Raw genomic sequence first — 17,901 nt, forward strand, 5'->3', positions numbered from 1 at the left:
CACTACAGAAAAAAGAAAAAAAAAATTGAAGACATGATACATCTTGATGCAAAGTATACAGCTATATAGTACATGGTACATGGGTCTAATCTTTCTGGCACAGGACGGATGGAGTGGAGAGACAAGCGGGATGATGGTCGGGTGGTGTACAGTAACAGAAAGCAAAACGAGGAAGAGAAGACCTTTCGGTCTAAAGGGGCCAGAGGAATCACCCCGGTCTAGAGGGCCTCCCCGGTATGACCCAACAACAACAAAAAACGCCATGCTATGCCGCGGAAATCGAGAGAGGAAAAGGGCGGGTCGATCGGAGGGGCCACGGCGGTCGGTGGTCGAGCAGGTGGTCGAGTCGATGGTCGCGTCGTTGGCTCAGCGATCGAGAGAGAAGGAGAGATGGATGGAGACGGTAGTAAGAGGGTGAGGGCGAGAGCGAAGGAGCATCGCGATGCGATTCACCCACCTCACCGATCCTTGTACACCTTCGGCTTCCAACCCTCCTTCAACTCCTTCTCGCTTGCAGCCTTCCTCTCTGCCTCGCGCACCTCCATCTCTAATCGCTCTCTTGCGCGCAAGATCTTGCTCTGCAGATAGAAACTGCCTCCCTTCTGCGGATCATTGAGATCGAAGAGCTTCTTGAAGCGCTCCATGACCTGTTCTAGACCGGTCTCGCTGGCGCCGGCGTTGGGTGGCTTGACGTTCAGGATCTTGCAAGCCTCGTCAAGGGTCAGGCCCGAGGAGGTGAAGCCGCCGCCGTTCTTGCCCTTGTTCTGCGCGGCGTATTTGCCCGAGGCCTGGGCTTGTTTGTAGGCTTCGGCGAAGGCGCGGCCGAAGACGCGAGCGCCGGTGACGACGACTTGGGTGACGATGCGGTGGGCCTGGATATCGTGGCTGATTAGGTGGGAGTATTAATTAAGGTCAAGAGAGATACATACCATGACGCGGAGTGGACGGGCGGACGAGCACAGGGAGAAGCGCAGGTTGAGGTTGAGGCGAAGGGGAAAAATTCGGCGGCGGTCTGAGCTCGGGCCGTCGTTGATCAGCGGTGCCGTTCACTATGTATGGCCGACGCGATCTATACAAAGCACTGATATGATTATGATTGTATTATTCGGAGTAGTTGCAGTATTCTAATTTATTATTCCGATTTTGATTTTGGTAATAATTTTCTCTTCCCTCCAGTCTGTTAAACAAATGTATAGGAAAGACCGGCGCGGTTCTCATCATCCACGTAGAACCAGTCTTCCAACTGGCAGTTCCTGCACTGCCAGAAGCAAACCATGCACTGTGTGACCAGGTCTTTCCATGGAATCTGAAAATCAAGAGCCTTCGCCATCATATCACACCGAACCAGAAGTGTCCAGCAATACTTGAGATACTCGGCCAGTTCTTTTCGGTTGGAACGATGAAACGGATCGTGGGGCTTTTTGAGTCTGCGTCTCGGCTCATACTCGGCGAACTCCATGATATTGCATGCAAGTTCAGCGGGAAGACCCTTCCGACGCAGGAAACTGCGGACCAGGTTGACATCGGATAAGTGCGGTTGGTAACAAACCGACCCTTCCATGTGCAGAAATTCGTCAATGGGCACAATCCCGTAATACTCACGACGATAGTCGTCTCCTCTTGTAAAGGTTTGGAAAAACCTAGGGTTTCTGGATTGAAGGGAGGGGGTTGAGCCACGGAATTGGTCTTCGCTAATCCCAAAAAATTGTCGGTGTGGATATGCACTGACGTCGGATGTCTCCCCAGTCATCGTGCATTCTCGAAGCATGTACTGATAGAACCGCGTGTTGCGATAGTCTGTTTCGACGGGTTTGCCACGCGCAGCGTCCCACATCTGCGGGAAGCAGAATGTCACATTTAGCCCAATGTACGCGATTAAGGCCTTCCAAGCGAACCGGTCCCACCCGATATCTAAGTCCTGCAGGGATCAGTCAAAACGTGCCGTAGGTCAGTTTTTATCGATATGAACAGAGCCCAGAATCGTTAAAGGTGGCGCGGAAATCGGAAGTTCTATAGCTTACCATGCAGTCACATTGAGCTTTTGACCACCAACTCATCAGGTCCACCTCAGGATGTGCGCAAATCCTAAGAACAGGGTTCATCTCGCCATACAAAATCAATGTCTTGACTAGTTCAAGGTTGAAGAAGGCGTCGTTATTGTCCTCAACGAAACGGTAACAACGATTTTTGATATACCGTCGAAGGAACGAGGACGCGCTTCGCTCTTGGTCAGGCAGAGCAGGGCACTGGCAATATCCCAACCGATGGTCACGGCTTTCGCTGGCAACTCCGGGGCAAAGGAAGTCGTTTCTCCTACCATAGTGACGGTAGCGAAGGACGGTGGGCATAATCTTTTGGGCAACGCTCTCATCAATTATCACATCAGTCCGATCCGGTATATCATATTTTGCCCGAAATTTTGTACGCTCGTGATTCGAATGCTTGTCGATATTTCTCAAGAAAGCTTTGACGAAGTCATTAAGTGCCTTGGCTTGGTTCTTCCTCATGCGTGGGTGAAGATTTGTGGTGCCGCATTTACAAGAGTCGCCCGAGACCCAGTGGAGATTTGAGCCCAATACTTTCCATGGGATTTCTTGAGCTTGATGTGCCATTCCAGGATAAGCTATATTGAGATCGGAGGCAAATAAAAGCAACCGTAGTATTTATTCGTCCAAAGTGATGGGTGAAAATAAGTGTGGAAAACTGGGAATATGAGAAACAGAGTGAGAACTGGTCCAAAAGGGGTTGGATGTCAGACCGCACTGAGACAGCCACATGTCTCACCTCAAAGAATTGCGCAGGTCAACATAGCAGCGCTAGAACAAGTACACATGCCCGATTCTTCTCGGTAATCAGTAAACAGTAAGGAGTGAGCCTTCAAACGAAAAGAAAAGGCCATTAAGAGGTTCACAGTCATCAATATTCAAGAGAAACAAATTCCTAGAAGATAAGTCAAGGGTGCACGGCACAAGGTCTCCAGGGTTTAATGACCTGCATCACATAGAATGCTCTGTCCTGTGACGTTTCTAGCTTTCGAAATAGCTAATACTTCCGGTGTCTGCATAGGTATTGGAAAACCCCCAAAAAGGGTGGGACAGAGACTCGACCTGAGGCCGCTTCAGCGCGCTTCTTGCCTCAAGTGATTGTTGGAAGGCTACGCCCGCCTCTAAATTATTTTGCTCTGCGATGCTCGCATCGATCTCCTTCCACATCTAAGTACATCTTGGAGCTAAGAGGTTTGATGAAAATGTTGATGAAGAGCGTCGGGTAAACGAGTGCGTGGAAATGCAATAATTCCAAGGAGATATCTGCCAACCAGTGGAATTATGCCGATGCTGGTGTACGTAATGTTAGTGCCGTGGGGAACAGCCTGTTTAATCTTGAGGACTCCCAAATCTCTGTACCCCGCGTCTCCATTATCCAGCCGATAGCTTCAGTATTTAGTTTTCGACTTCAGATTCTTAAACAATGGAAAGGCCAACTCTGTTCAAGGTGCCACCTGGCGCTGTTGCCGATGTCAAAATTATCGACACAACGTCAAAGATCACCAACTTGGAAGCTGGATATCTTATGGAACCTCCGATCCCAGGTTTCAGTCACTTCCCAGAGTTGCCATCTTGGTCCTTTCTGATTGAGAGTGGCAATAGTCGCAAAGCCCTCTTTGATCTCGGAGTTCCTAAAGACTGGCGGAAAATGGCCCCCGCCAGTATTGGACATGTTGACCAGCTAGGGTGGCGCGTGGGGGTTGACCACAATGTTTCCGACATTCTGCAGCAAAATGATTACAAACTCGATTCGATTGATAGCATTATTTGGAGGTGAGCATTTTACACTTTTTCCTTGTCAGGACAATGGATTCAACTTCCTAACCCCAATAGCCATTGGCATTGGGATCATGTAGGTGATCCGTCGACTTTTCCCGCATCCACCGAACTAGTGGTAGGACCAGGATTCAAAAGGAACTTCATGCCAGGATACCCCACAAAGCCAGATGCACCGCTGCGGGATAGTGATTTTCGGTGAGTTACATGAGAAACGTTTGTTGGTTTACAGAGATTCACAATGTCGATAGCGATCGGGAAGTGAGGGAAATTGATTTTGAAAACCACGAAGACTTGCAAATTGGCGACTTCAGGGCAATCGATTTCTGGGGCGATGGTTCTTTCTACCTCCTAGATACGCCAGGTCACGCTATCGGTCATCTGTGTGGCTTGGTTAGAACCACGTCAAACCCAGATACATTTATATTCATGGGAGGAGATCTTTGCCATCACGGTGCCGAGATGCGACCATCGGAGTATGTCCAGATACCCAAGGATCTAACGCCGAATCCTTTTACACGAGCATTACAGCCTCCTTGCCCTGGAGCAACTTTTGAAAAAATTCAAAGAGCAAGAGGAATGGGTTTAACGGAGCCTTTTTGCAACCCGGCGATGGGTCTTGATATTCCAGAGGCTATTCAATCAATTCGCAAAGCTCAGAAAGCAGATGCAGAAGATACCGTTCTTTTTATTTATGCACATGACACCACAGTCCGAGGAGCTGTGGAGTTGTTTCCCAAGAAGGCCAATGATTGGCAGAATCGAGGTTGCCGGGAAAAGATGTTTTGGGCCTTTCTTGGAGATTTCGAAGAAGCATTCAACCAGCAGTCCTAGCTATTTTCACCTTGTTCAATTGAATTATTAAAGTATGTCATGTTGGATGACTGGCTCCGGTAACTAATGGAGGACTAGATCCTGGTATTTACCACTGATGTCATCGAAATCTAGCCGAACCGATAGCTTAGGTCTGCTAGTTACCAATGCTCTCAATCGCCCCGACTTTGTCTGCGATATCGAATACATAAAAGCTCCGACGGCTTCATCTCGCCCACATGTGTTGGTCACTGTGTAACTAATTTCTAGGCGATGACATACGCAGGCCGAGCAGTCACATGCCCCCCCGCAGATCTGCCGAACACCCATTTTTCGGTATAAGAACTCGACTCTCTCCACTACTGCCAGCGGGAGCCACTGCAACTGATGCATCGGCCATGATAGTTGTTGGATGGCAGCGCTCGGTGTGTACAGGTCCTGGCTCTCATTTCCATCGCTAACCGAGTGCCTTCCTGCCAGAAGATCTTCCGTGGATAGATTCCATGGCCGCCCCAACTCTCACCCAGGACGGCCAGTCGGACTCCCAGCCGCCGACTGTCGCTGCCTTCTCGCCATCCACCATCACGGGCTCGGCCTTGACCTCGCGCCAGCGCTCCAGTGTTATTGTGCATCGCAAATCCCCGCTGCTGGTGGCCACGCCGCCGCCCATCACCCGCGCCCTCGCCTACTCCCATCCATTCCTCCTACCCTTGAACAAACTTGTCGGCCTCCTCACATGGACGAGTGGGGACCCGTGGCAGGGCTTTTTGCTCGTTGCTTGCTTTTGGACGGTGGTGCTGTATAGCGATGCCATCATTCTCTGGGCAGGGCCGATCTTGGTTGTCCTCGGGCTGATCCTAGGCATGTACACGCGCCGCTACTCGCCCTTATCCTCGACCGCGGCAACGGGTGAAAAACACCACAAACGAGCGAACTCCTCGGAAAATAGCAGCCGTCACCACAAAAGCCTAGACGAGATCGTCGAGACCTTGCGCACATTTACCATCAGGTGCAATATGCTGTTGGAGCCTCTACTCGACCTCACCGACTTCCTCTCCACCCAACGCACGGCGACGTCAGCAACTACAAAGCCGGCGCTCACAGCTCTCTTCCTACGAATTCTTCTAATTACCCCGATCTGGGTCATACTCACTCTCCCGCCATTCTACATAATCACCACCCGTCGCGTCGTCATGACCGTCGGTACCCTCATCCTCACCTATCATTCCCGGCCTGCGCGCGTATCGCGCGTTATCCTCTGGCGCTCGCGGACTGTGCGGCGCATCGTCGCTATGCTCACAGGTCTTTCCGTCGCAGACAGCCCGGACAATTCGCAAAAAGCTCAGGCGCAGGGTCTAGGCCTAAACATCGCGACCCGTCGACGTGGAGGCGCAAACGGCGTGCGATTTACTTTTATTGTCTACGAGAACCAGCGTCGCTGGCTGGGGATCGGATGGACGTATTCGCTGTTCCCAGCGGAACGCGCAGCCTGGACCGACGAGCACCTGAACGCGGTTGCTCCCAAAGATAAGTTTGAGTTACCGGATGTACCAACCGGAGACTCCAAATGGCGATGGGTGGAGGGCAGTGAGTGGCGCGTCGAGGGGAAGGATGGTTCACCGAGCGAGAAATCTGACTCCAAGTCCCTCAGTGAGGGATGGATCTACTCTGATAACAAGGTAAACCACCCTCTTTCTTTCTAAGATAATGCTGATCAGCTATTCAGTGGAACGACGGCCGCCGCGGCCAAGACGGATGGGATCGGTATACCCGGCGGCGCAAGTGGTACCGCGACGCGGAACTCGTCGAAACCGGACACAAAGACAGCAGCAACAGCTCCGGGGAAACAACATCCAGCCTCACCGAGGCGTTGGAGCGCGAACAGAAAAACAATTCCTCGAGCACGGAAGCCGACCCCGATGCCGATGCGAAGAGCATCGCCCCTTCGACCGCCTCCACCAAATCTCGCCGACGGCGCTGGTTCGGGAGTACCAAACAGGATCGGGCCAGCAACGGCGGCGGGTCCTCATTTGACGCGGCTCGCGCCACGGGATCAAATGTTGCTACTTCCGAGCACACTCCCTCACGACCAGTTAGTATTCCGAATTCTCGCAAGTCGTCCCAGCTTGGTGTCGGTGGAACGAGCTCTGGAAGCGGCAAAAACAGCAGTGTGGTAACAAGTGATAGTGCTAGCATACGAGAGAAAGAAATGGCGAAGGTGCAGGACCACCATGATCAGTGGGGGTCGCGCGCGGCCGGTGGCACGGAGAGAGCGGAGAGGGAGTGGGGGTTGAGCGATGATTTGAATATGGGGTTGAGCTGAGGTTTTCCGTAGTATTTCCCCCCATAGCTGGGTGTGCATAAAATAGCTCGAGGTTATTCTCTCTATCATGGTACAGGATGGTTTGACTAATAAGAACCATTTATATTTACCACAATCTCTTTCCGCAAGTCAATTCTTTCTGATTATGCTGTCTTTCAGTCAGTCTAATAGAAAAACCGTCAACCCCGGTCATCTGACCGCAAATCAGGTCCGGGTGTGGACTTCCACGGCTATCCTCCCGGGCTGACTTACTTGAATTAGAGCTTCGATCCAGACTGCCAGTCACATGAGCGGAGCAGGCTCAAGTATATAGTGAACAGCAGCCCATACTCAGGATAAGAGGGCGAAGAATTAAGAAAGTAAGCCGGCAAAAGAAACAAAAGAAAATGGAACAGTACGATGTGGCAGTAATCGGCCTCGGCGTCCTAGGTAGCGCAGCCGCCTACCACGCCGCCCAAAAAGGCGCCAAAGTACTCGGCCTCGAGCAATTCGAGCTGGGACATACGCGCGGCGCCTCGCACGACACGTCCCGAATCGTGCGGACATCCAACTTCCTACCGGAGTACGTGTCTCTCGCCAAATCGGCCTACAAGGACTGGGCCGCGCTAGAGAAAGCCGTCGACCAACACCTTCTCAGCATCACGGGCGGTGTTGTTTTCTTCCCCGACGAAGAAGGGGCTAGCATGAACGCTGGCGAGTTCACGAGCAGTCTCGATGCAAATGATGTGCCCTATGAACGGCTCGATGCGGCGCAAGTCAAGAGCCGCTGGCCGCAGTTTGATATCGCTGACTCGGTGAAGACGGTGTACACGGCCGACACGGGGATCGTGCATGCGTCCAAGGTTGTCACTGCGATGCAGTATGTTGCTCGTGCACACGGCGCAGTTATTAAAGACCGGACCCCCGTCGAGCGCGTTACGCCCCATCCCTCGGGGAAGGGAGTGATCATCTCAACAGCCACGGGCAAAGAATTCCACGCCGCAAAAGCGATCCTCACGACAGACGCGTGGACGAACAAGCTCCTCGCACCGCTGGGCGTGCACATCCCTCTCTCCGTTATGCAGGAACAGATCACATATTTCAAGCCGACGGATGTTTCCTCCTTCGAGTCCTCCAAGTTCCCCGTCTGGATCTGGGGCGGACGAGAATGCTACTACGGCTTCCCCTGCTACGGCGAAACGACCATTAAAGCAGGGCGCGATGTCGCGAACAACTTTATGACGCCCGCTGAACGCACGTTTGTGCATTCGCCGCGGTTATTGGGAGAGTTGTGCTCGTTCATGGATAGCACTATGCCTGATAGTGGACGCGAGGCGCTCAGGACGGTGACGTGTCAGTATACCATCACTCCGGATCGGCAGTTTATTATTAGTCCGTTGGAGACTTGCAAGGATGTGATTTTGGGGTTGGGCGCCGCCCATGCGTTTAAGTTCGCGCCGGCTTTTGGGAGAGTGCTTGCTGAGCTGGCGATTGATGGGGTGACGAAGGAGGATATCTCTACTTTTGGGATTCCTAAGAGTGCGACTTGTACTAGCAAGTTGTGAATACGATGGTTGTATACAGATAATATGGTTGGAATGTATTTTCAGCAAATACGGCAATATCACTTTACGAGGAATGAATTGAATTCATAGAACTGGGCGCTTCATAGGTGTGGTGACAATGCAGAGATATATACCTCGACATAAAATTACAAATATACAGATATATGCGCATACATCATGCAAGAATCAACTCCCACCCAAGTTCTTCGAGGACATCCAACCAATGCACATGATTGCTTGGCCCATCCGGGTCCTCTGCATCCCTTCTCATCCACAAGGAAGCAAGTAATTCCTTGGCACGGCGCACATTACCAATGCCAAAGTTATCTTGCAATTTATCCAGCGACTGCGTGACAACTTCGCGCTGTACCGCTGTGGTGCTTTCGCAGCCTGCAATGAATAGCGGGAATGTCAGAGCCGAGTACTCGCAGTGGTGATCGAGGTGCAGCGATTCCACGCGGGAAAGACAGCGGTGCACGGCAGTGGCTTTGGGAGTCGATATGAGGTCGATTAGTTGGTTGGGAAGATGAGAGGGTGTAGTATTATCACGGTCGTCGATGGACGCTATGTCATAAGAATCATTTCGGTGAGTGATCATGCGCTCGAGGATCGAGTGCAGATGGATGAAGGCTGCGTCGCGGAAGCATTCTGCGACGAGTTGGAGGCGGGTTAGGTTGGCCGCTGTTAGGCCCGGTGGGGTGATGCAACGAGCTGAAGTGTGAGACCAGGTTGTGAGAGTTTCATTACTATGAAAATGTCATTACATATTCTCACGTGTATCGGGGCTCACTCACATGGATGCAACGGCCAATGGCAAGGCCAAGATGTCATCTTTTAAATATTGGAGCTGAGAGATCCGACCACAGGTCTTTAGAAGCTCCTCGGTGTATCCGATATAAATATCCAATCGGGGAATACCAATATCATCGTCAACGGGTGAGGCATCTGCTGAAGTGATGCGTTTCCGATTGGTTATTTGAGCCATGCTGTGGGCGTAGACGAATCTGGTACCAGTTAGTACCATGGCAGTGTTGAAGGGTCGCTCGCACTTACAATCCCCGCAAAAATTCAGCTGCGTCTCGATCCATCGAGGCAAACCCTCCACGGGAAACCAGCAAGCGCTGCAGAGCATCAAGGTGGACGGACCACTGTGTCACACTCCCGCGGACAATTTCGTATTTGCACAGTAGTCCCACTGCCAACATGGCATCGTCAGGAAGCAAATCTGTGGGCCGTTCCACGAGAGCTGTCCGAATGCCTCTAAGGGTTCCACCGTAGAAATTGGCGGCGGCTGTTTGCGCACGAAGGCCTTGAGAGCGGTTTGCAAGATGAAGTGCGGATACAGCGCACACAGCTTTCATCAGCAACGGAGAAGATAGCGCACGTGGGATCAGAATTGATCGCAGCGGATTTCCATCGCTCTCGAGATTGGCTAATAGTCGTGAGCCCTCCTCCATGTGGTATTGCAGGTAGTGCAATTCGTGTTCCGAGAGATGGTTGATATATCCTTGAGGTCGAGGAGTCATGGCCAATGTATTGGAGAGGTGATCGCCCATATCCGGGGTCGGGCTGACAATTTCAATCTCGGGATCTCCATTCAGACCCTGTGGTGTTGACGGCTCAGACCATCCTGGCGGCGTTGCCGACCCCGGTGAGCGCTGCAGCCCTAGCCATGGGTCGGAATAAGAAATTGACGGTGACGATGCACTGAGTCGCCGCCGCTTGGATCCTTCTACCTTGAAGACTTGCGCAGACGGGCCAAGCGGCTCTACCCACATGGAGCCATATCCCTCACATTTTCGGCCTTGCTTGAGGCAATTATTGCAGCTGGGTATTGTCAGGGTTTGTCTTCGATCCAAAGTTTGCATCTGCATACCTCGGTTTCGCTTTATCACAGCCTTTCCGACGTCGCTTGCATGTCAAACAGCCCGATCGAGTCCAGGCTGTGCTCGTTTGCCGGCCCCTGCTCGTCTTCTGGGCTGATGCAGGCTGCGCTGCGGGCAGGACGGGCGATGGGGTGCGCACCAGTCCCGGATCGGAAAGCGCATCCATAGTGTGAGGCAGAGGAGCGCTCACCTCCGCTGCATGCTGGAGAATCGTAAAAGGCACCACAGGGATCCGCACAGCATAGAACAAGAAGAGTCATCCCACGCGAGTAACTATAGACGATGGGGAGGCGCTATCCCTGAATGGGCAATTCTTGCGCTGTTGATGGTCACGTGATGACTCTTATCTATAGCGGGGGAGAAGAATAGGGTATGTCGTTAAGAGTATGGACACCCCTAGTCCCATCCTCAAATCAACTCGTGGCGGAACATAAAGCCCAAACTCCCACAGATCCTTCGCTTCAAGGCGTTAATACGAGATCCACCCCACGGCCCAAACAGGCAAGTCCATCCCAGGCCCGCCTTATGTAACGCGCGCGATAAGAAAGATGCGCCGATATTGAAATTCCCCACGCTTTGGCTCCCTCTGCTCCCCACGTTCTTTAATACAGCTGGTGGCCTGTGATTCATTTCCTCTTCTTGTCTGTCATTCATTCACCATGTCTTCACCACACCATCCCTTCGACCCCATCACCCCGGACGAGATCAAGCTCGCCTGTCGTATTCTCGAGGCCACTTTCCCCGGAGTCCCACTACGCTACAAGCGCATTGACGTGAACGAGCCGATCAAGAAGGATGTCCTGCCGTACATTGAAGCCGAGCGCCTGCGACGGCCCCTGCCTCCTCCACCAGCCCGTCTTCTCTACGTTCTTTTCCACCGTCTCGATACTGGCGCATTCTACAAGGCCATCCTCAATGCCGATAGACGGACTATTGTTTACGCCAAGGAACTCCCCCGGGAGGTACAGGTACGTATACCACCGGAAACAACCTCCGCCACGTAATGCTGATCATTGTCTGTCTGTAGGGCCCCGTGGATACCGACGAAGTCATGGCAATCGAAGAACTCTGCATGAAGCACCCCGCCGTGCTGGCCGAGATCGAGAAGTTGCAGCTACCCCCCGGCATGACCGTCTGCAATGACCCCTGGATGTACGGCACTGACAACGAGCACGAGACCCGGCGCCTTTACCAATGCTTCATGTACATGGTCGAGGTCGACCACCCCCAGAATAACCACTACTCCTTGCCGTGCAAGTTCTCACCGGTTTTCGACTGTCTCACCCACGAGTTGATCCGCATGGACTATCTCCCTGGCGGCGCTGATTCCGAGACTACTACCACCCAGCCTTGGAAGCCCGTCAAGACGATCCAGTATGCCCATGACTTGTTGGAGGAACCTCTCCGCACCGATCTCAAGCCCTACATTGTACAGCAGCCTGAAGGTCCATCATACACGGTTGACGATAGGTCTGTTTATTGGCAAAAGTGGCGCTTCAGAGTCGGGTTCAACATTCGTGAGGGTCTGATTCTTTACAACGTAACATACGACAATCGCAATGTTTTCTACCGTCTTGCCGTTTCGGAGATGACGGTCCCATATGGAGGTGAGTGGTGGCTACCTTTGCACTGAATAGCTTATTGTTGACCGTCCTTGGCCAGATCCTCGTGCCCCCTACCATCGTAAGCAGGCCTTCGACGTGGGTGATACCGGATTCGGTGTCAATGCGAACCAACTCTCGTTGGGCTGTGACTGCTTGGGCCATATCAAATACTTTGACGGTTACCGCAATGATTCCAAGGGCAACGCCGTTTGCCTGAAGAACGTGGTATGCATGCATGAACAAGACAATGGCCTGCAGCATAAGCACACCAACTACCGGTCTGGCGCCGCGACTGTGGTGCGCAACCGGCAGCTGGTTCTGCAGATGATCTGCACCGTTGCCAACTATGAATATATTTTTGCCTACATCTTCGACCAGGCGGGCAACATCGAGCTGGAAGTGCGTGCCACCGGCATCCTGTCTACGGTCCCATTCGATAATGAAAACGGACAGACCGTTCCCTGGGGCACCAACGTCGGCCCGGGAGTCATGGCGCCGTTCCACCAGCACATGTTTTCATTCCGAATTGACCCCGCGATTGATGGGTTCAAGAACACCGTGTACTACGAAGATAGCGTCCCCATGCCAGAAGACGAGAACAACCCTTATCTGGTGGGTTACACCACCGAAGAAACAGTCGTGAACAAGTCTGGCTGGGCCAACACGAGCGTGGATCGCCACCGAGTCTTCAAGATCCGCAATGACTCGATCACCAACCCCGTCACTTACCGACCCGTGGCATACAAGCTGCACGCAGCACCTAGCCAGATGCTCCTGGTCAACAAGAACGCCTTGGGCTACAAGCGCGCCGAGTTCGCCACCAAGCCTATTTGGGTGACCAAGTACCAGGACGATGAGCTATACGCGGCCGGCGAGTTCACCAACCAGAGCACCAAAGCGGAGGGCGTCGAGACCTGGATCCAACGCAAAGACAATACGGAGAACGAGGACGTAGTGTTGTGGCATAGTAAGACCCCCCATCTTTCGCTCACGGTGGATGCTAACGGACAATCATAGCCTTCGGACTTACACACAACCCACGCGTGGAGGATTTCCCCGTCATGCCCATGGAACGCATCAGTGTCATGCTCCGACCGGATGGGTTCTTCACCAAGAACCCGGCGCTGGATGTGCCACAGTCCTCCCAGATGTTTAATAAGTCCACGCTGCACCCAGAGCAAGCTCGTAGTGGTTGCTGCGCTCCGTCGGCGGGGACCGGAAAGGCGCGCTTGTACAAACGCGTTGACTGAAAGCTGAATACCCTTGGTTGTTGATAGTATATATTTGAGTCTTAGCATCATACAACGTACATACCATTCACATTGCATTCATATAACCTACCGACTTACACACATCTATATATAACATTACTGCGTGTTTCCGCTATTCTCAGCTGTTCCAGAAGGACCAACTTGGGATACTACGTCTGATCGTCGGCGGCGCGACCTCAGTTGTGGGGTCCGTGCTTTGGGAGCTCCACAGCAGAGCTTAAAAGTGGATAGGGTATCAAGTGAGTATGAAGCGACTCCAAAGCAGAAATGTAGGAATTGACATTCTTAAAAGATCGTTGCAGGAGTCGGATCTGGGCACGGCGTGCAATAGCCGAATGCTAGTTATTAATAGATAAGATAAATCGACGTGTCGGGATTCCGATTCCTTTTTGGGCGTCAGGTCGTCACTCACGTGTACATCCCCCACCTTTTTTGCCACAATCTTCGTTCTTTGTTATCATCATCACTATTACCGCGCAGAGCTATGGCAGGGATTGAACGGGTCACAAAACGATCCCCGAATGCGTGAGTAGAGCAATCTACGAGGAATCATCTAGCGATCCCTAATAATGTCCTCCCGATTAGTTGTGTGCGATGCCGGAGGCAGAAGATCAAGTGCTCTGGGTCGCAGCCGTGCAATGGGTGCAGCAAACGCAATCTATCCTGTATCTTCGATGATCCCGATCAAAAGATATTGGTGAGAAGGGGGTGAGTGGCAGCGAAGCACACAAAAATCCGTCGTTAGGCCAGGCTAACGATCAGTCCAGATATATTTTGGAGCTACAGCACAAGATTGCGCTCATCGAACAGAATAGAAACCACGATATCCAAGCTCTTGGTTCGTTTCTTTCCATTTTCCAAAATAATAATCAGTGCTGATGGATCATAGATACCAAGGACTGCGAAGAAGCACCTGCACTGAGCAGGGCCCATCTGCCCGATGGTCATGATGATTCGCAGGAACTGACAGAGGCGTGTCTGATCAATCCACTGTCAGCCGGTCCACCGGCTTTTATGTCTACGGCAAATGGGAGATTGGGTGCGTTAGACTTCATCCCAGAAACGCGCAGACCTGACAGACCCTATAGTTTACCTGGGAACATCTTCGAACTGGTCATTTACTCGGCGTGTTCTTAGTATGGCGCACGAACATATATACCAGGAGGCGCTGCCTACAGAAACATTGCTGTTTGACGGCACGACCTATGAAATCGGTTGGGACGGACAGCGAACCACCACAAACCAGGATGTTCCCGTTATTCCGACCCATGATCACACATTGTATTTGATCAACGCGGTCAAATTTCGCTGCGGACAATTGTATCACCTCTACAATGAAAGCGATTTTATGGAATCCCTGCGGCAGTTTTATCTCGAAGATGGGCAGACAATGACAAACGGTTTGTGGTACATCCATTTCCTCCTTATCCTCGCTTTCGGAAAAGGATTTGTTCAACCCAAGATACAGGGGAAAAAACCACCAGGGATCGGCTATTTTGTGAAAGCGCTGCAGCTTTTGCCAGAGCCGAATGCTCTTTGCCGGGATCCCATGGTGTCAACAGAAATCCTATGCTGCATCGCCTTATATTATCAGTGTCTGGACTGTCGATCATCGGCACATAATTACGTATGGCCCTCGAATATATCCAAATTTGGTGAAATGAGCTGATTAAAAGCCACAGATTGGCCAGGCAATGCGGATGGCCATGGCACAGGGAATGCACACTCGCATGCCGGTCGAATATTTGGGCGAGCATGTAGTCGAAAGGTGCCGGAAGATCTGGTGGACCGTCTATATTCTAGACCGAGAAATGACCTCCTTAATGGGTTTACCGCAATCTTTTTGTGACCGCTATGTGCAAGCCCCACTGCCCACGTCTTCGGACTCCGCGGGCAAACCAACATCTTTCGGCATGCACATTAAATTGTCCCAGATTATTGCCGACATCAATACAAGTACGAGCCACCCACCCCCCATTCATTGTGAATACTTTCTGATAGTACCACCAGCGGTATACGCTATTGACGGGCGAATCAACCGAACTTTCCTGCTCAGCACCAAGACTGCATTAGCACATATAGCGGGGCTTGCCGATGAGCTCCGCGAGTCATTCCCGCTGCATCTGGACCGGACAATAAGCGGCGTTTCTCGAACATCAGCCTACCTGAATCTATTGTATCATCAGGTTCGTTCCCAAACCCAAGTATTCACTGCCTTGAAAACAGACATCCGAGGCTGACTGTATGACTCAACCATATCCAGTGTATTATTCTTGCGACCAGACCTCTTTTATTTTGTTTTCTGAAGATCAGATTCGAGTCCCCAGAAACCTGCATAGAGTCACTCAATGCATCCCAGAACGTCCGGAATTTGATGCAAATGTGCTTGGAATCTGCTCAGCATATCCTCAACATCCTCAACAGTCTCCAGGCGGAAGGTCTTCTCGGTAAAACACCCAAAAAGCTTGCATTAGCTCCCGAGCCCGCTAACCACTGAATGGGTCCTAGAAACATTCATTCCATTCGATCTAGAATCAATATCTGTATCGACCGTAATCCTTCTCATGGGACTAGCAGTCGATCCTCGCTTCCCAGAGAGCAATTCTATCTGGCTTGAGCGAGCGTACGCAATCTTCGACGAAATGGTCAGAGACGGAAACCAAGTCGCCAATCTCCGGCGCTCAGAGCTCCAACAGCTGGACGAAACTCTACGCTGTATTTCTCAGGTCCAGTCTCAACCCTTGCCAGCCCCCGCTTTCCTTCAGCAGAACGGTGTCTTCCAACATGACCATTCACCTGACGCTGCTTCTCTGGAGGCATCCATGACGGAACCTCTTCACTGCAATTCCCCACTTAGACCGGATTCTTTGTTGGATGGGGAGTGTGATTTTGGGGCATCTTTGACTTCTGCTGGGATTATGGCTATGGCGGATTCGATTGAAAGTTATGAGACTGAGTGGGTGTCTAACGCTATGAGCGAACATAGTATCTGGTAGATTTGGCTAAGATAATTTTAATGTAAACTCGTCACATTTTGGATTGCATCAAATGTTCTATCCGATAACAAGGAAGATTGAAGAAAACCAGAAATTAGGATTGGTCAATATTCTCTTTACCTCTACGACACATCCTATATTCTTCAGTAGTCTGTCTAGCCTTGGATTCATTCACAGTCTAGACGATCTCTTAGGTAAAATCTCAGAGATCTCCTTCGACTCCCCAACCCGCCAGCTCACGTCACCACCCCAATTCGCCTTCCCATCGCTTGGCCCGGACTTCTTCCACCGCCACCGTGTAACAGGCTGTTTCTCAGCCCTAAGGAGATCCAAAACCCAACTCCCAAATATCGGGAACATCTTAAACCCATGCCCCGAATCACCAGACAGCAATATAACCGACGACGTCGTGCCGGGAACATAATCGATAATGAAGTCCGAGTCATTGGTATCAGCAAACCAGCAAAGGCTCTTTCTCACGAGAGGCCGGTCGCTAAGAGCCGGAAGGGTTTGTGCTAGCAGCCGCCTCATTTGCTTCTCGTCCTGTTCAGGTATGAAAGCGCTTTCTTCTAGGGAGCTCGGCGCAAGGGATACGCCCGTCGCTGGATTAGTGTTGATATACCCTCCTCCCATGGGGCAAAGCTTGAGCAAGTTGGTCTTTGGATCTGGTTCAAAGAAGAACCCCAGGTCGCGGGCGTAGGTAACGGGGATTCCGCGCAGTGCTGAGGTCTCTTCGTCCGTAAGATGGACATGGGCGACAGACCAAGACTTGGCCACGACATTCTTCCCAACTTCAGGAACTAGGTGTCCAGCTGAACCACCCGCTGCGATGATTACGAGCGATGCAGGGTGAAATTTCCCGTCTTTCGTCCGGATCCCCGAGCTTTTCTTTCCTTGCCGTGTACTAACATACACTACTTCGTCCACAGCTCCGTGCTCCCCTAGATGAAACCGTACACCAGACGCTTGTATTGCTCGATATACAGCCGCAAGAGCATTGGCAGAGTGCGCGTAACCGTCGTAACGGTTCAGGTACCCATACCATCCAGGTAAGGGCCCCTCGAGCTGCCAGCATGCTTGACGGATATCGGTTTGGCCTGTAAGCGGAGTGACATGTGAGCGGATTTCAGCGTGTTCTTCCGCTGAAGCCTGGAATCTCTTCAGAGTATCGACTGCTTTCTGCGGTGCATTTCCCGATACGCAGTGAAGGAATCCCGTCTGGTGGAAATGTGGCGCAAAGAGCGGGGTTTTCCAGGCCGCGATGGCTTTCTAATTCAGCCCAAGAACACTGGTTAGTATCGATTTGAGCAATCCAACTCTTCCCGAAAGAGCCTCGTGGATTTAAGCACGTACAATTGTCAGGTTTGTATAAAATGGGTCTTCATATTCCGCCCGCACAATTTTGTTCAGGTCATTGGCAGCTGAGTACCGAGGAGGAATCTGGTCATCTTTATCAAAGACAGAGACATCCGTAAAACCATTGCGAATCAGGTGAAGGGCGGTGGAGAGGCCAAAGGCTCCCCCGCCAACAATGATGATCGCGTCGGACTTGGAGACACCCATTTTGAATCGGCGCCGTCAGCATGCGAGTACGTCAAACAACACTGTATCGACCAGATCATTTGATTCATATAGATATAAAT

The 17,901-nt window shown here is 51.6% G+C and overlaps 8 protein-coding genes across 8 annotated transcripts; 5 read left to right on the plus strand and 3 right to left on the minus strand.

Annotated features, from left to right (window-relative positions):
- Window positions 1-458: 458 nt before the first annotated feature.
- N7474_003079 (import motor complex subunit PAM16) lies at window positions 459-2,612 on the minus strand (the record flags this gene model as incomplete). Its single annotated transcript, XM_057194494.1, has 3 exons — window positions 459-872; window positions 1,187-1,918; window positions 2,022-2,612. 3 exons carry the CDS (start codon window positions 2,610-2,612, stop codon window positions 459-461), a joined length of 1,737 nt encoding a protein of 578 aa, XP_057055849.1.
- Window positions 2,613-3,468: 856 nt separating this feature from the next.
- On the plus strand, window positions 3,469-4,655 carry N7474_003080 (MBL fold metallo-hydrolase; the record flags this gene model as incomplete). Its single annotated transcript, XM_057194495.1, has 3 exons — window positions 3,469-3,818; window positions 3,879-4,019; window positions 4,073-4,655. The coding sequence occupies 3 exons, from the start codon at window positions 3,469-3,471 to the stop codon at window positions 4,653-4,655; spliced, it is 1,074 nt and encodes a 357-aa protein (XP_057055850.1).
- A 446-nt stretch (window positions 4,656-5,101) lies between these two features.
- Window positions 5,102-6,957, plus strand: N7474_003081 (PEX28-32 family peroxisomal membrane protein; the record flags this gene model as incomplete). Its single annotated transcript, XM_057194496.1, has 2 exons — window positions 5,102-6,313; window positions 6,361-6,957. Coding segments are annotated over 2 exons (1,809 nt in total), but the record flags the coding sequence as incomplete, so codon positions are not given.
- Window positions 6,958-7,343: 386 nt separating this feature from the next.
- Window positions 7,344-8,501, plus strand: N7474_003082 (uncharacterized protein; the record flags this gene model as incomplete). Its single annotated transcript, XM_057194497.1, has 1 exon — window positions 7,344-8,501. One exon carries the CDS (start codon window positions 7,344-7,346, stop codon window positions 8,499-8,501), a length of 1,158 nt encoding a protein of 385 aa, XP_057055852.1.
- Window positions 8,502-8,676: 175 nt separating this feature from the next.
- Window positions 8,677-10,553, minus strand: N7474_003083 (Zn(II)2Cys6 transcription factor; the record flags this gene model as incomplete). Its single annotated transcript, XM_057194498.1, has 4 exons — window positions 8,677-9,247; window positions 9,296-9,505; window positions 9,555-10,328; window positions 10,378-10,553. 4 exons carry the CDS (start codon window positions 10,551-10,553, stop codon window positions 8,677-8,679), a joined length of 1,731 nt encoding a protein of 576 aa, XP_057055853.1.
- Window positions 10,554-11,046: 493 nt separating this feature from the next.
- On the plus strand, window positions 11,047-13,241 carry N7474_003084 (uncharacterized protein; the record flags this gene model as incomplete). The annotated part of the gene is made up of 4 exons (XM_057194499.1): window positions 11,047-11,355; window positions 11,415-11,994; window positions 12,050-12,958; window positions 13,009-13,241. 4 exons carry the CDS (start codon window positions 11,047-11,049, stop codon window positions 13,239-13,241), a joined length of 2,031 nt encoding a protein of 676 aa, XP_057055854.1.
- Window positions 13,242-13,746: 505 nt separating this feature from the next.
- Window positions 13,747-16,258, plus strand: N7474_003085 (uncharacterized protein; the record flags this gene model as incomplete). The annotated part of the gene is made up of 9 exons (XM_057194500.1): window positions 13,747-13,787; window positions 13,848-13,970; window positions 14,030-14,100; window positions 14,152-14,301; window positions 14,351-14,889; window positions 14,945-15,218; window positions 15,273-15,448; window positions 15,622-15,709; window positions 15,771-16,258. 9 exons carry the CDS (start codon window positions 13,747-13,749, stop codon window positions 16,256-16,258), a joined length of 1,950 nt encoding a protein of 649 aa, XP_057055855.1.
- Window positions 16,259-16,429: 171 nt separating this feature from the next.
- On the minus strand, window positions 16,430-17,821 carry N7474_003086 (NAD(P)/FAD-dependent oxidoreductase; the record flags this gene model as incomplete). Its single annotated transcript, XM_057194501.1, has 2 exons — window positions 16,430-17,527; window positions 17,612-17,821. 2 exons carry the CDS (start codon window positions 17,819-17,821, stop codon window positions 16,430-16,432), a joined length of 1,308 nt encoding a protein of 435 aa, XP_057055856.1.
- Between the last annotated feature and the right edge of the window lie 80 nt (window positions 17,822-17,901).

The sequence above is a fragment of the Penicillium riverlandense genome (assembly GCF_028828495.1).
Source record: "Penicillium riverlandense strain IBT 135883 chromosome Unknown utg000002l_segment0_segment0, whole genome shotgun sequence".
In the NCBI taxonomy this organism is placed as follows: domain Eukaryota; kingdom Fungi; phylum Ascomycota; class Eurotiomycetes; order Eurotiales; family Aspergillaceae; genus Penicillium; species Penicillium riverlandense.